We start from the raw sequence: 14166 nt of genomic DNA, 5'->3' as shown, positions 1-14166 counted from the left end.
ATATTCCATATCGAAATACGCTGGTGTAACGACTCTGCCTCTATACTATATAATATAAATACTTGGAACCATCCGAAACTTGCGGAACAAAAACAACCGTTAAAATATTCATATAATTTATAATAAGTTATGGAATGGCATCATCCGTATGGGCTAACCAAACATACTCGGTCACTAAAACGGAGATTTATAATGACCCGTTATTAACTGAAAACCTAAGATTTGCCGTTGTCGAAAGAAAGAAGATAAAAAAAAAACAATCATAATTCTTACACTTCGATCCGGAAGCGTTAATTATATTACACTGATTACAAATACAGTTATAAATCGCGGTTGAATTATCCGGAAAAAAAAAATTTATGACCTGCATGATTGAAAACGACAGATCGCAGAACGACATGACAATATAAAAAGAAATAAGACGAAGAAAAAAAAAATAAGAAAGAGATTTGTATACGCAGTTGAATACAAGTGGATGAATGGCTATTTCCAGAGGGTTCTCTCTTTCCAGTTTGTAACGGGATAAAAGTGACGTGAAATGTTGTAACGAGAAGAGAGAAAGAGCTGGTTTGCCCCCCCCCCCCCCCCCCCCCCCCCCGGCGAATGAATTCGTGTGCAGCAAAGCTGGAGACGGTGGAACGATGTTAAAAGTATTTCGAAAGTATAATTTTATTCCTCGATAAATTTCAACACGCACGCACGCACACCAGTGTGCGCAACACTCTCTCGATTGCGGTAAATCCGAGCGATTAAAGTTTTTTTTTTTGTTACTAAAATCCGGATGCGTGAAACAGATTTTTTTTCCCGACAACGAATCGCGAACTTTTCAACCGATTAAGACGCAAATCGGCGATTCGATTTGGCTGGATCGAGCTATATCAAATCGGATTTTATTAATCAGATAATACTGCATGGCTGTTGTGCTACCGGCGACAGTTTCGGAACCGTGTCAGGCTGCCTTGGGATCAAAGATGGCGTCCTTAGGGCGGCAAATCGAGCGCCAAAGTCTCGACCTACTTCTTCTCCACCCAGGGCATGACCCAGTTTCGATTATCCCTCTGGTTGTCCGGGACGTCGGTGCCGATCTGACCTATTTACCCGGTGTGCCCCGGCCAGCCGGCGGCACCCCACGTTGCCATCGAGCGACCTAGTTTCTGGTTACTTCCCGGTGCAGGCGAGGATGCCTCGGACTTTTGGTAAGAGCCGGACGCCAATTAACAAGAATAAATCAGCCGGAGCGTCCGAATGAAAAGTTAGAAAAAGGGTAAAGATCCTTGGAACAAGATGTTCTGTAATGGTATTTGAGTCAATGACGGTGAACACGAAAGAAAGAAGATTCATTCTATGTGAAAGAAGTAGGTTTGTCTAAACAAAGTCGAATGATAGAAGCTAACTTCTGAACAATATGAGAAAAGGATTATTAATTAGAAAAGTTAAAAATGATAGATATAAAATTTCTTGAATGTCTTTCAGATAATTTATCGGGATGTGGTCAGAGAGCAGAATGAGCCCGAAATATTTGAATCTGATGGAAAACATCGAACTTTAATCATTTTGAACGTTCTAACTGTAAACCCTCTTCTCAAATTGAGATCTTATAATAAGTTGATATCTTGACTTGCGTTAGTCAAATCTGCTTAGACCAATATTTATCACACACTAGGGATGCTATTTCATTCATATACTTGCCATTATTGGCACAAATTGAGTTGCCAGAGAATATTTAAAAGATTTTTTTTGTCTTTTCCTAAGTTTTGACTCAGACAGTCCAGTCAATTCATTCTCAATTCGATTTTGCCGCAAGCCACCCGCATCCCTTTGACTAAATTCGACAAGCTTCAGACTGTTTCATGGTAGATTCGAGTATCGATTGATCGATTATTTTCTATTCCAGTCACCTAGCAGATTTTCATTTCTGGAAAAAAGAGGGAAAAAACTTCTGCAAATTGCACTCTCCTTCCTATAACCAGGGGCGCATGAGTTCGAAACGTGCAGGTCCACACCCTTGATTCATAGTTTGACTTGCGTCCAAAGTATGGTGGTTTCAACCATTGTCATGGTTATAATGACATTTCAATCTCTCATCTTGATCTTGAACGAAGGTTACGGACAATTTTGACTATACTAGACTTGTCTTCAGTGCAATTGGTCTAAATATTTGGGTCGATAGTAAGTATACATCGGCTAACTGCAGGGATCTCAGTGCGACAGTCCAACAATAAAGTGAAATATTTTCCGAAAATTGCTAGTTCTAAAGAACACACGACTGTTCTCTTTAATAAGAAACTAGCTCAACAGTTGAATCTGATGAAATTCCGGTTCGTCTGCTAACGAGGTTAATGAAATGTATGAAGTTGGCAGTTCGCAACAATGGATTTTCAAGAAAACTGTTTATTTCGATGCTTCTAAGAATTGTTTAAAATCTAGTATACCGTGATAAAGTATATCAATAACTAATATTTAGAAGAATGAATCTGAAGCTTCCCAAAAAAAATATCATGATATTCGAATTTCTTTCAACGCCTCGTTTACACTTAGAAGGCTACCAACTTCAACCTCACTGCAATAAACAAACCTTTACACTTTTTGGTGCAATTAAGAACTCGCTTGCCGCCGATTCGGCAAACAAGCGTGACCCGGTTTCCCGATTTTATTCTTCCTCCTGACCCTGTGGTAATCCTGCAGCAACCCTTGGTAGGCATGAGCTGGCTCTTCAACAAGTAGTGCAGTGGGGGTGGCAGCCTTCCACCACATCCACAGTTGTAGTATACATACCTGACCTATTTATCCGATGGCAGTCGAGTCGCGCTTTATCGAGCGACCCAAATTCACGTGCCAGCCCCACCAGGCACGGCACCCCCACGGACACAGAGCAGGGTTGCACAGTGCACCGTACACGGCCTAACACACAGATAAAACGAAGTTATTCGATCAATGACGCGTCCTTCGAAGACGCCACGATCTTGGTGAACCCCCCCCCCCCCCCCCCCCCGCCCCTCTCGCTCCAAGGAGTTTCGAGATTAGATACGCGGATCTGATCGATAGAGGTTAGGGGGGGGAGCTTTCCTGTTTTATAGACTCACAAGGGGAGTACCAAGCCTCCGGCAGTGGACACGGTACTTTAGGAACTTCTAGGGTCGATTTCTCGACCCAAATGTGGAGCCTGTGATACGTCGTGTTCATGTGATAGGTCGTTCTTCGATGAGCGAAATGACGTAAGAAACCAGACCTGTTATGTACTTTTTACCTTGACGTTAATTTTCATTGTCCTTCGATGATACTTTGATAACAGGATCTCATTAATTCAAGTGTAAACGGAAATATTATTGAAGAGTGTAGTAATTACGTAGCTGGATAAATGTTTTTATAGCCTTGTCTTTAGGAGATTTAGCGAAGCTACGCATCAGAAACTCTGTATTTTAGGGATGAAGAAGTACTCTTAGAATTTTTAGTTTAGGATCCATGATCTAGTGACGTGATACTTTCCTTCTAAGTCGAGAAATCGTATTACGTACATTTTTGTACTCATGAGGGATAAAACCAAGCTATTCAAACTGTGAAAACTGCAACGCTTATGTTCATCAAGTTCTAAAAATTTATGAAAACACTACAAATATATTTGCAGCCGATTATCACTTGCTTCGTGGTCATGATTATCGCTCGTTACTGCAATGTACAGCTGCAGTATCCCGAAAAAAACTTTTCAGGTCGATAATCACACGTGCTTTAAGTGACTTCGACATTCATGAGAAGAAGAAAGTATGTAGTGTACGAATTCATGGAATACGATTGATTGAACCTATCGATAAGACAGAAACTTCTTACACCCCTTTAAAGCCAATCTATACAGGGTGACTCACCTGACGCGTTAAGAATAGGAGGAGCCTGGTTGACACGAGGTCGTGCACACGATTCTTAGCGTCATATACGTATCGAGAGTGGAGGTAACCATGTCACTGTGATATGGATTTGTAGCGATGCCACAGATTCGCTGATTGGCCAAAGGGGGCAAACTTCACGTCAACTAAGCTCCGCCCATTCTCGACACACAAGTTGACTCACCCTGTATAGTGCATCAATTTCGTTCGGTCTGATGTATAATATACTACAGAAGGATCTGACATTATATCTAAGATTCGGCCGTCGTCGATTGATAAAACTGAACAATTTCTTCCGATTTTTGGAAAGGCGTAAAATAAGAAAAAGCATCAGACACTGAAATGATTTGTACAGTTAAAAAGATAAGTAAACTGTTCCATGCAGCAAAATACCTAACTTTTATCTTCAGCTCATTGTCAGTGACAAAACAGGCGACTGTCATAGCTATATATTAAGGCGATTTTTCCAAATTCAGCTCCAAATAATTCAAAACCAATTCCCTATTCTTTCAGATTTTTATCTCAACTCTAACCCCAATTTGTCCAAGCGTGCATTTCCTCATTTTAAATACACGTGTTTCTCTAATATTTTTAGTGTATATTTTATTGTAAGAGTAATAATTGTCAACTGTGAGACTTAAGTACGGATTAGTGTTAGTATTTGATAAAAAAAATTGCCATCACCATACCAGGTAATCTAGATAAACTGTACACCCTGTGAATCTGACTTTCTTTTCACTTAGTGCACGTAATGCAGATACAAAATTTCCAACGTCCAAGTGGTAGAATCGGATAATCGAGTTTTGGTAGAAAAACGAGAAAAGCCGCAGATAAAGCAATGTGCAGACGAGCGGTATGCATTGTGCGCAGACTTGGGTTTCACATAGCGTGGTGCACCTGACCCATATACCCACCGAGTTCGTATTGATTGACCTAATTCTCTGTGAGCCAGCGGACCCAACGCGGCTTGCCGCGACTCGACCAAGTTACATTACGCAACCCGTCCCATCGTGAATCTTCGATAAAGTATATCTACACCGGATCCGAGGGTCTCCGATACCGCAAAAGCAGAGGATGCGATGGGCAGGCCAGAATTAACCCTTCGACGTTTTCCAAAAACTGGAGTTTCTAATTAGTTTATTCGAAAAACGCTGTTGCTCGTATTTCCATTGTGATGAAGATGAGATTGCACGAGAAGAAAAGGAAATGTACATTTTCATTTCAGATTGGCATTCATTTCAAGCGCTGAAGAAGAATCAGCACAACTGTTGTCCCAATTAATCAATTAATTGGAACATGGATTTGAAGTCTAGTAACTTAAGGAGGAAAAAAATCCTACAGCATTTACAATGAGGTTAGCGTTAAAAACGTTGGAGTTTTCTACGGTCAAACGATTCACGATAATTTTTTTTACGTTATTTTGAAGCAGCGTTACCTCGGCTGGTTTGCCTTGGACAACGAAGTATCGATGCAGTTTTTACCGGTATCTATAAACTTCAGCGCACCGAAAAATTGCAAATAATTCTTAGCAAATCTCTGAGATTTCCTGCACGCGATGGTTTTGGAAATATTGAAATCCGTCGAAAATTATAGTAGTTATGAGTAATCATAGCACAAGAGGTGGCCTTGGACAAGGTTAACGAGAGACAAAGTGGATTTGAAATGTTCGACTACTGATGTAATTGGGAAACCCCGAAAATTATGCGCGGTTTATTCGAAATTCTTGAAACCATTTTTAACGGAGCTGCGATGCGTTTAAATTGAGTTAGAGTAAAATATTGCGTTAAAACTACGTTCTGCCATGCAAAACAGTCGATAACTCCGCTTCTAATCCAAATAGAACTATGACCTACGACTGTTCAAACGCGGAATAATCCAGCTTCAGCAAGTAGTCGAGTATCCTTTTTTCACCGGATTATTGGAGTTTGGTTTTAGGTGGCCCGATTCATTGAGATGATAATTAGTGATATGAAGAATTTTTTCAAGTCGATATTAGACTGACCCCAATAAATTTTAAAACTGCGCTTGTATGGAGACACAGTTAAGACTACTTCAACCACTTCAATGTTCTTGGGCTTCAAAGTGATCAAAACATGTAGACCTGTATCATTTAAACAGATAAATTTCTGATGGGATAAAAATTGAGCAAATCAGGTTAGTTTTTGACGTCTAATCATTGGGACGATGAACCAACAAGCGACATAAAAGTTAGACATCGTCGTTGTTAGAGGCGTAGTTGGATGTTCCAAAGAGGTGAGTGAGTATGACCATTAACTGTTGTGCATCGACATCAGTTTTGCCTGCCTACCTACCCTACAACCCAGGTTTGTCACTGCCGCCGTCTATTGTTCGCGTGAATCAGAGCGCGGATGGGTAGGTTATTATTAGAGGAACTAAAAGTTCTAGGCTATGCAATAGTTTGGATTCTAAACAGCAGCGCATCTTCATCGTCTTTTACGTAGACCACAAGGTCGAGCGATGGGGACGTCCATAAGAGAATCACAAGCATATTCATGATGGTCGATCACATACGACGATCATATCAATGCTTCACCCCTTTCGATAAAACTAGCTTACTTGCTATCTGTATGTTGAGGAAAGACGTTTTATCCGTGTTCCGGAAGTAAACGAAAAAGCTTCAAATTTGCACAAACTTATTCAAACATTTATTAAACTCCATGACATCGTCATAATTGTGATAGAATTCCATCTGAGGTTCGACGTCTGAACTTGACTGAAAATAAAAATGATAATTGACTTAAAGTAGTATAATAACCATGACAAAGGAATAAATTTAAATCGAGATCTTTTGACATTCGAGTAGATAATCTCACAAACAAATCAAAGAGCAGCCAGCACTAGATGACGAATCACACCAACAACAGCGTAATTTGATGAAGACGAAAGTATTTAGATACGACTTTGTACTTGATATATAGAACCAGGTTATAAGGTGCAGTGAACTTCAAGTGTGCGCGTGCCACCAAACGATGCTTTTATTTGTTCGACACAGTTTGCCTTCTATCTCGTTATTTCGTTCTCTCATTGTCACCCCACAAGGTGTAGAGCAGTGTTATTTTGATAGTTGATACACTCAGTGCTTAGATGACAATGAACGGTGATCTACTTTACTGAACACATGTGTATTATGTACATACCTGTATATATGTACCGACTGTAAGCAGCGTCAAGTGGACTTTAGAAAGCTAATGACTTCTGTGAAATTTGTAAACACATGCGAGGGAAGGTAGGGAAGTACCTATTACATAAGTCAACGTTATCGCGATACGACGCTATTTACAATGTTCTTGAAAGAGAGTTTTGAAAGAGGAGCTAGAAAAAATAAAAAGAAAATGAGCAGCAGCCCAGAATTCCTTGGAAATTGGTTGGGATGCATGAAATGCGGAAAAGGAATGTTTTCCTGTTCTGGATTCACGATTTTCCGTACTGAATCACTGCGACAACAAAAACTCTTGAATCGGATTTTCTTGTGCGAGAATTCGTCTATATATTGCAACTTTATGATACCTGGACTCAATTAATCGATTGGCTTCAAAACCATTACCTGTTGTATCTTACTTTCACGTTTTTGTAAGAGAAACTTAAAAAATGGAATGAATAAAATGACTTCATCAAGCACAGAATCGATAAACGAAAACGTCCATAAGGTATAACTTAGGAGCCGTATGGCCAGTGCGGAGTAAAAGAGACTAATTTTTAACCCGGACATGGAAATTAGAACGTACCTAACCGGTTTGTACATGTACAGACCCTTGGATTGATTTTGACAGATTCAAGGTGACCGGTGGAGTCTGCTACCACTTGTTCAACCTGTAAAACAGATTCCATGAGTGACCCTGAGTGTGTCAAAATCAATCTAAGGGTCCGTACATTTCCATGTATAAACGTACGCAAATTGTATACCTACCTATATGTATATATGCATGAGTTTAGCTGTCGCGGTCATCGTCTAACCTTGCACTTCAAGGTAAGCTCTGGCCTATGATTACGTCACGCAAATTCAATTTGCATTCTCTGCTATAGGAAATGATGGTCGGCATAATGCAGAGAGAAATTCATTTGGGTACGCGCGTTGTTAACAGATTTATTAATCAGCGATTGGAGTTAGTCACGCTAATATGCTAAGTAAAAAATGGGTAAAAAGACTTTAGGAATATTCTTCAAGTTATTCAGTTATTCAACATCGATGGATTGATTTCTAGCAATCAGAGTATTCCGCAAAATTTCATGAGCGGAATTCTTTCTAGCCAAAAGCAATACATTTTCCGATTATAGCGGCTTATGGACTTGACCTGTGGTCTTACCTTCATATTTATACCTTCGCTTAAGGATGATTGATCTCACTCTCGATCCAAGGACCACTAGTTAATGGCTCTGACGTAATGCCTATACTTCCGCGAAGCCCTTTCCCTTTTTCAACCGCGTTTTGTGTTCTCTCTTTCTGCAATGCCACAACATAACTAACCCCAATTTGTATTTGATCAAGGTTTTATTTTTTGATCTCTGTTTTCTATTGTTTTTATTTTTTATTTATTTCGTAAAGTGACTTGGAGTTCTTTAAATTCAATCAGTCTTCTCACCCCATGAAGTTACTTGAATGTAATCCGAGTTTTTTCAAGTCGTACATAACTCGAAGTCATTTGAATTTGAATGATGTTTTCCATCTTTACGAAGAAACATGAAACGATTGGAACTCATCTGGTCAATTCACATGAAGTTATTTGAATTGAATCGAAATTTTTTACTTCATGAAGTCCCTGTAATTAAATTGAAATCAGTTCAATTCTAGTGCAGTTACTCAAAGTCATTTCAATTTCACTGATGCGATTCGACTAACCAAGTAACTCGAAATTGCTTCAATTCAATTCAAGTCCTTAGATGATGCTTGATGAAATATTATCAAATGCAGCAGTATGTTTGAGAATCTGTTTTAGCGACATAGTCGCTTGACTTAGCTATAGTAAAATATCTTCACGCCGGCAAGAATGTGCCTATACATATACCTCGACACGTGTAGTGTTAACCAAACGCCCTGTGCTGGCCTTGGCTGCCTTCGTGATTGTGCACATCACATATGAAAACTCTGTAGAGAGATATTTCCGGCAAGCCACTCTGTAGTACCAGTTGGCCCTTCGCCAGCCAACGATGTAACGGAACCTACGCAATAGGGCGTTACGAGATCTGATTTAAGGTAGTTCTTCAGTCACGACATCCGTTCCGACAGGAAAAATTCATATTTTAATACGTAAAAGTTGAATCACGATCTTTTCACTTGTAACAAATTTCAGACTAGTTCATAGACCTGCAGATATGAGAAAAAAGTTGGCAAAATCAAATTTTTAACACAGGTTCTCATAGGGAAAGTGTAACTGATAGGCTTTATTTACAAATTGAACATATTTGCAGAAGACTAAATTTGTTGAAAAACTAAATGTGCCTTGAAAAGTATGTAAAGATTAAAAATTTCACAATAAATCATTAGGTGACCGAATTTATCACAGAGATCTGCAAAATCGAAAGCTATTTCTCAATGATAGATAGGTTAGGATGTCCAAATTTGAGAACTCAATAAATGCGTAATAATTCAAAGGAAACAAAATTCTCTTACGGTAATTATTTGAGCAAATAATTCAGTTTGCAGTATTTTATTTCACAATTTGATCAATATTAATCATCAAGCAAAGACGTATTTTGCAAGACGATTAACATCGAAGAAATACAGCTCTTTGCAATTGAGCGACCTTCAAAGTGCCGAGTCCCGGAATTTTGGAAATTAATGAAAGAATCTTCTTTCGTTAGATTCGTCAGAAGGCCACCTATGATGTTAACCAGTGAAATCTATGGGTTTTCGATAAAGGAATTCTACGGTAAACTCGATCTCTCCTTACCGAAATCACTGAGGAGACTGTGGATAATACCATCTAATGCCTCTCTCAAAGCTCTGAAACTTTCAACTAAAGAATTTCCCTGTGACCTCAATTATTTTTCCTGAGATCTTTGACAATTCTACTCAACATGGAACACCCTATACAACCGGTGAAACCATAACAACGTCAGCTGATCAGTATTAGGTAAAGAGAAAGTCGTTGGATCGTAAAAACTGGTGAAGACTCAGCTGTTCCGTTTTACTCGAAAAGAACTGAAACAACATCAGAGAAGAAATGTGGAATACAGATATATACCTACATGTTCAGCATATAGATTTATAACAACATATGATCTAGCAATGATTCCACGGCTCAGGCCCAAAAATTGAGCTTTTCACTAAAATATAAGATTCTTAGAGGTTAACCTGCACGTTGACAGCATATACAGCGGACCACCGGGCACTGACGGATTCCTTGCAAAGAAATAAGACTAAAATTACTCTTGACAATTTTTTTTTAAAGCAACGGTTTTTGAGTTAGAGCCGTTTGAAGTCCACCAATCACGGCGCAGCTGGGACCGAGCGCACGAGCCAAGTGCGAGGCTAGTGCAGCTGAGCCCGATGCAGCGTACGCTAGCCTCGCACTAGGCCCATGCGCCCGGCCCGATCTGCGCGCCGTGATTGGTGGACTTCAAACGGCTCTAACTCAAAAACCGTTGCTTTAAAAAAAAATTGTCAAGAGTAATTTTAGTCTTATTTTTTTGCAAGGATTCCGTGAGTGCTCGGTGGTCCGCGGATACCGGGTCACCATACATTAAAAGTTTCAAGTTTTTCGGAACAAATTTCCAGAAGCCATTGATCCTGCAGTTTAATAAACACGATATTACTTTGGACCTGAACGGTGGGACGTCCTTTACCTTGTACATGGGTATGATAAAATTTCGTGTGAAAGGACCTTCATAAATAAACTTGAGCTAGACGACGGGAAGGGGAGAAAAGAGGGCGATGGCTTTAGCTAGGGCGCAGACATGCGTCTAGACTACTCTCGACGCTTAAAAGGACCAGGTTAAAGAAGTCGACAGCTTTAAAGGAGCCTCAGACTGACTGACTGACTAGAGGAGATTGAGATCGCGGATCTCGACTGCTTGTAATGAGAATATCTGATCTGGTTGAAATTTATTCAGGTAATATTAGCATCTATAAATCAGCAGTCTTAAAATTGTCCTTTTTTTCATGTAACACTTTTTGCGACATAACTATTCAAACATTTTTTTAATTCCATCTTTTTTTAAACTTTTCGAAAGATTCTCTTAAGTTTTTGATTTTTGTTGTGTCACGATTTTTTATATAGAAATAATCACTGTTCAATTGTTTGATATAATGATTGGAAATATTCTGAATCATTTCAACGATTCTGTATGAAAAATTTTTAAAAATTATGAAATAGGAAAAATTTATCTTGAAGAGAAATTGACAAATTAAAAATTATTTCACTTCTTATACTGACACAAAAGAATACTGAAAAAAATGTAAAACTTGTATACGCGGCACAAAGAAAAGAAACAGCTGGCAACTGATCAATATTATTGTTTGCGTCTGTATAATGACGTCTTAATGATGCATCACATTGCATTTATCGGATACATATCTATATCCTTATACATTCTTAATGCATAAACTTATTAATAAAGCGTCATAAAATATATATATATTATAAATATAAGGTATTTCATGCTATATAATTAACCTGAGTATGTTTTGAGAAAATGGTTTTTTTTCTTTCGGATGACGCTGCCACATCGAACAATGTGAAAAAATTCAGAGCCACGAGGAAGATAAAATTAGTTAAAATTAGTAATAAACCTGATATACAACTCACCCTATGACGTGGGGTACGTCGATCGAGTGTGAAGAGGCTCTCTTACGATCCCCTGCCATGTCGGCGAGCCGAGCAAAATCCGTGTCCTGATCGGCGAGCCGAGCACTCTTCCGTGACTCGAGCAATCTGACCTCCTCAATACGTTTTGTAAGTGTCAACGTGCCCTGAAATAATATTTTGAAAACATTGAAAACGGTGGATAAACTTATATGAAATTTATAAAAAAAAATTGAGCAGTTTCGAATATTACGTTATTATAATAATAACAGTCGTAACAATGGCATAAGCGATACTAGTAATAGTAGTAGGTATGCAATAGTGATATTGTTGGGTAATAATGATAGTAATAATAATAATATTATCAACAGGATAGAGTTCCATTGTTTGATTATTAATGAATTCTCTCTTTCCTCTTGTCATCAACTGAAGTTTTGATAATTCCATAGTTTATAATCTAACCGGACATCAAGTTGATTATATTTATTCACGTCAACGTTACGGACTTCAACCCCATGATATGATACATGAAATTATAGTAGATATATGTGCACTGAATATACAAACATGCAGAATTGCAATTCTGAATGACGCGTGGAGAAATGACAGCCAAGGTTTAAGCTTTAAGCTATGTATTTCTGTAGTTCTGTATACACAACCAAGCCGACGAATAACGATAAAATATAAAGACGGAGGTTACAATTGTTGCAACGAAACCAGAATATTAAGTTTGAAAAACGCAAATTGATGTTTGAAGGCGGAAAATAATAGTAAGATACCAAAACGATGGTCTGTACATCCTTTGAATCCGATAACGAGAGTGAATTTTCCGGGTGCAGGGTGAGTCATATCCTTGTTTCGCAAAAAGCATTATCAAGAAACATCAAACAGAAGGAAATTAGCTGACAGATGATTGCGATTTTGCGAATGCCGGGTTTACCAGTTACGTCGATTCGAAACATTATGTACGTCCGGTGGCTTATACGGTAGATTTTATTTTAATACCAACGACGGAAAACCGGAAGCTCGCAAGTAACCTCAACTTGTTCCACATGCTGCTTCATACGGGATTTCTTGCGTTATGGGAAACATGTGCTCTAAGGATGTGTGAGACGTACCAATCAGGCCAGAAATCTGTCGTTGGAAAGATAAGTGTTTTTTTTTTCTTTCTTCTTTTTTTCGCCATAAAATTAATCAACACCCCTTGGGGGAGAAATGTTTTTTCTGCATAATTGCATCGACGTAAAAAATGTTCGTGCATCGCACGTGTATCTAACGGTTAATTAGAAGTTACAAGACGTGCGCTCCTTTTATAAATATGTATATGTGTATGTACATGCATTCACGCGTGAAAACATCCGCAATCGATTGCGTGACTCGGGCATGAAAAGAGGAAAATCGACGTTGTTCGAAAGGAAGGAAATTTTGTTTTTTTTTTGTAACTTTCAGTTGGTAGAATAATTTGTTTAAGTCCAGAGAAAATATCAACTATAACACAAATATTTAATAATAAAAATTTGTTTTACCAAAAACATTTTTCGCCGACGTTTAAGATGTTCCTGCGCGTCGTTGTTTTACTTTTTTCTTTATAAATAATTTCGAGTTGAACATTGTTGAATTGGGAAACGCAAAAAGGATGTCACATGAACTTATTACGAATTGCTAAATTCATGGCGTAACAAATTTGATTAATGATAAAAAAATATATCGCGTTACGCCTTTAAATATTGTAATTAAGTGAAAAGGCAGAAATAAAAATTGATTAACATATTTTTCTCTTCTTTGTTTGCATGATATAAATTTAAACATACGAAAATGTTTTACTATGTTGCATCAATCCACGTTTCAAAAATGTTGCAGTATTAATGTATATAGTATATGTATTACAGAATAACCTCAAAGCGAGTTAAAACTCGCAGAATGTGTCGATAAAACAGGAAAATCAGTCGAGGTGTTAATTTCATCGGATACTATAAATATATTACCAATGTTTTTTTATTTTTTCCTTTCCATTCGCCTGTAACCACAACCCTACTAACGATAAACGAATATTGTCAATACAACCATTTTGCATCTGCAACGTCACGATTATTTGGTCGACACTCATACAAATATAACTGTCGTGCTATCCGAAATGCCTCGTGATCGATATTTATATTCATGGTCCGTAAAAGGGTAATTTTTTAATTTCGACCGGTTCGCCCCCCGAATCAATTTCAAATAATTCAAAAGTAGTTCTCTAATTTTTTCAGATTTTTATCTCCATTCTAACCCGTACCCGCAAGAGGGTGGTTCTCCCCATTTAACCCTTTCAAGGCCACACTAACATCTAAATATACGCAACGGATTTCGATAATATTTTGTATAATTGGATTTCTTGGATCGCTGATTACGAATTTGAACACGAAATTACAAAATTGAAAATGGTCGATTCAATATGGCAGCATTAAGTGCTTTTAGGAATTTGGTCCACCATATCGGATCCACCATTTTGAATTTTGTACTTTCGATTTCAGATTCGTAAT

General features: G+C 38.2%; 1 protein-coding gene across 2 annotated transcripts in view; it reads right to left on the bottom strand.

Moving 5' to 3' along the window:
* The window catches only part of LOC124404848 (zinc finger protein 395), an 84581-nt gene that overhangs the window by 41401 nt on the left and 29014 nt on the right, over positions 1-14166 (bottom strand). For both annotated transcript variants that reach the window (XM_046879297.1, XM_046879298.1), the window contains exon 2: positions 11645-11808. In XM_046879297.1, coding sequence (XP_046735253.1) covers positions 11645-11808 — 164 coding nt within the window. The remainder of the gene's footprint in view (positions 1-11644; positions 11809-14166) is intronic.

Source organism: Diprion similis, chromosome 3 (assembly GCF_021155765.1).
Source record: "Diprion similis isolate iyDipSimi1 chromosome 3, iyDipSimi1.1, whole genome shotgun sequence".
Classification (NCBI taxonomy): Eukaryota; Metazoa; Arthropoda; class Insecta; order Hymenoptera; family Diprionidae; genus Diprion; species Diprion similis.
The sequence above is the reverse complement of the archived record's forward strand: the minus strand, read 5'-3'. Positions and strand labels throughout refer to the sequence as shown.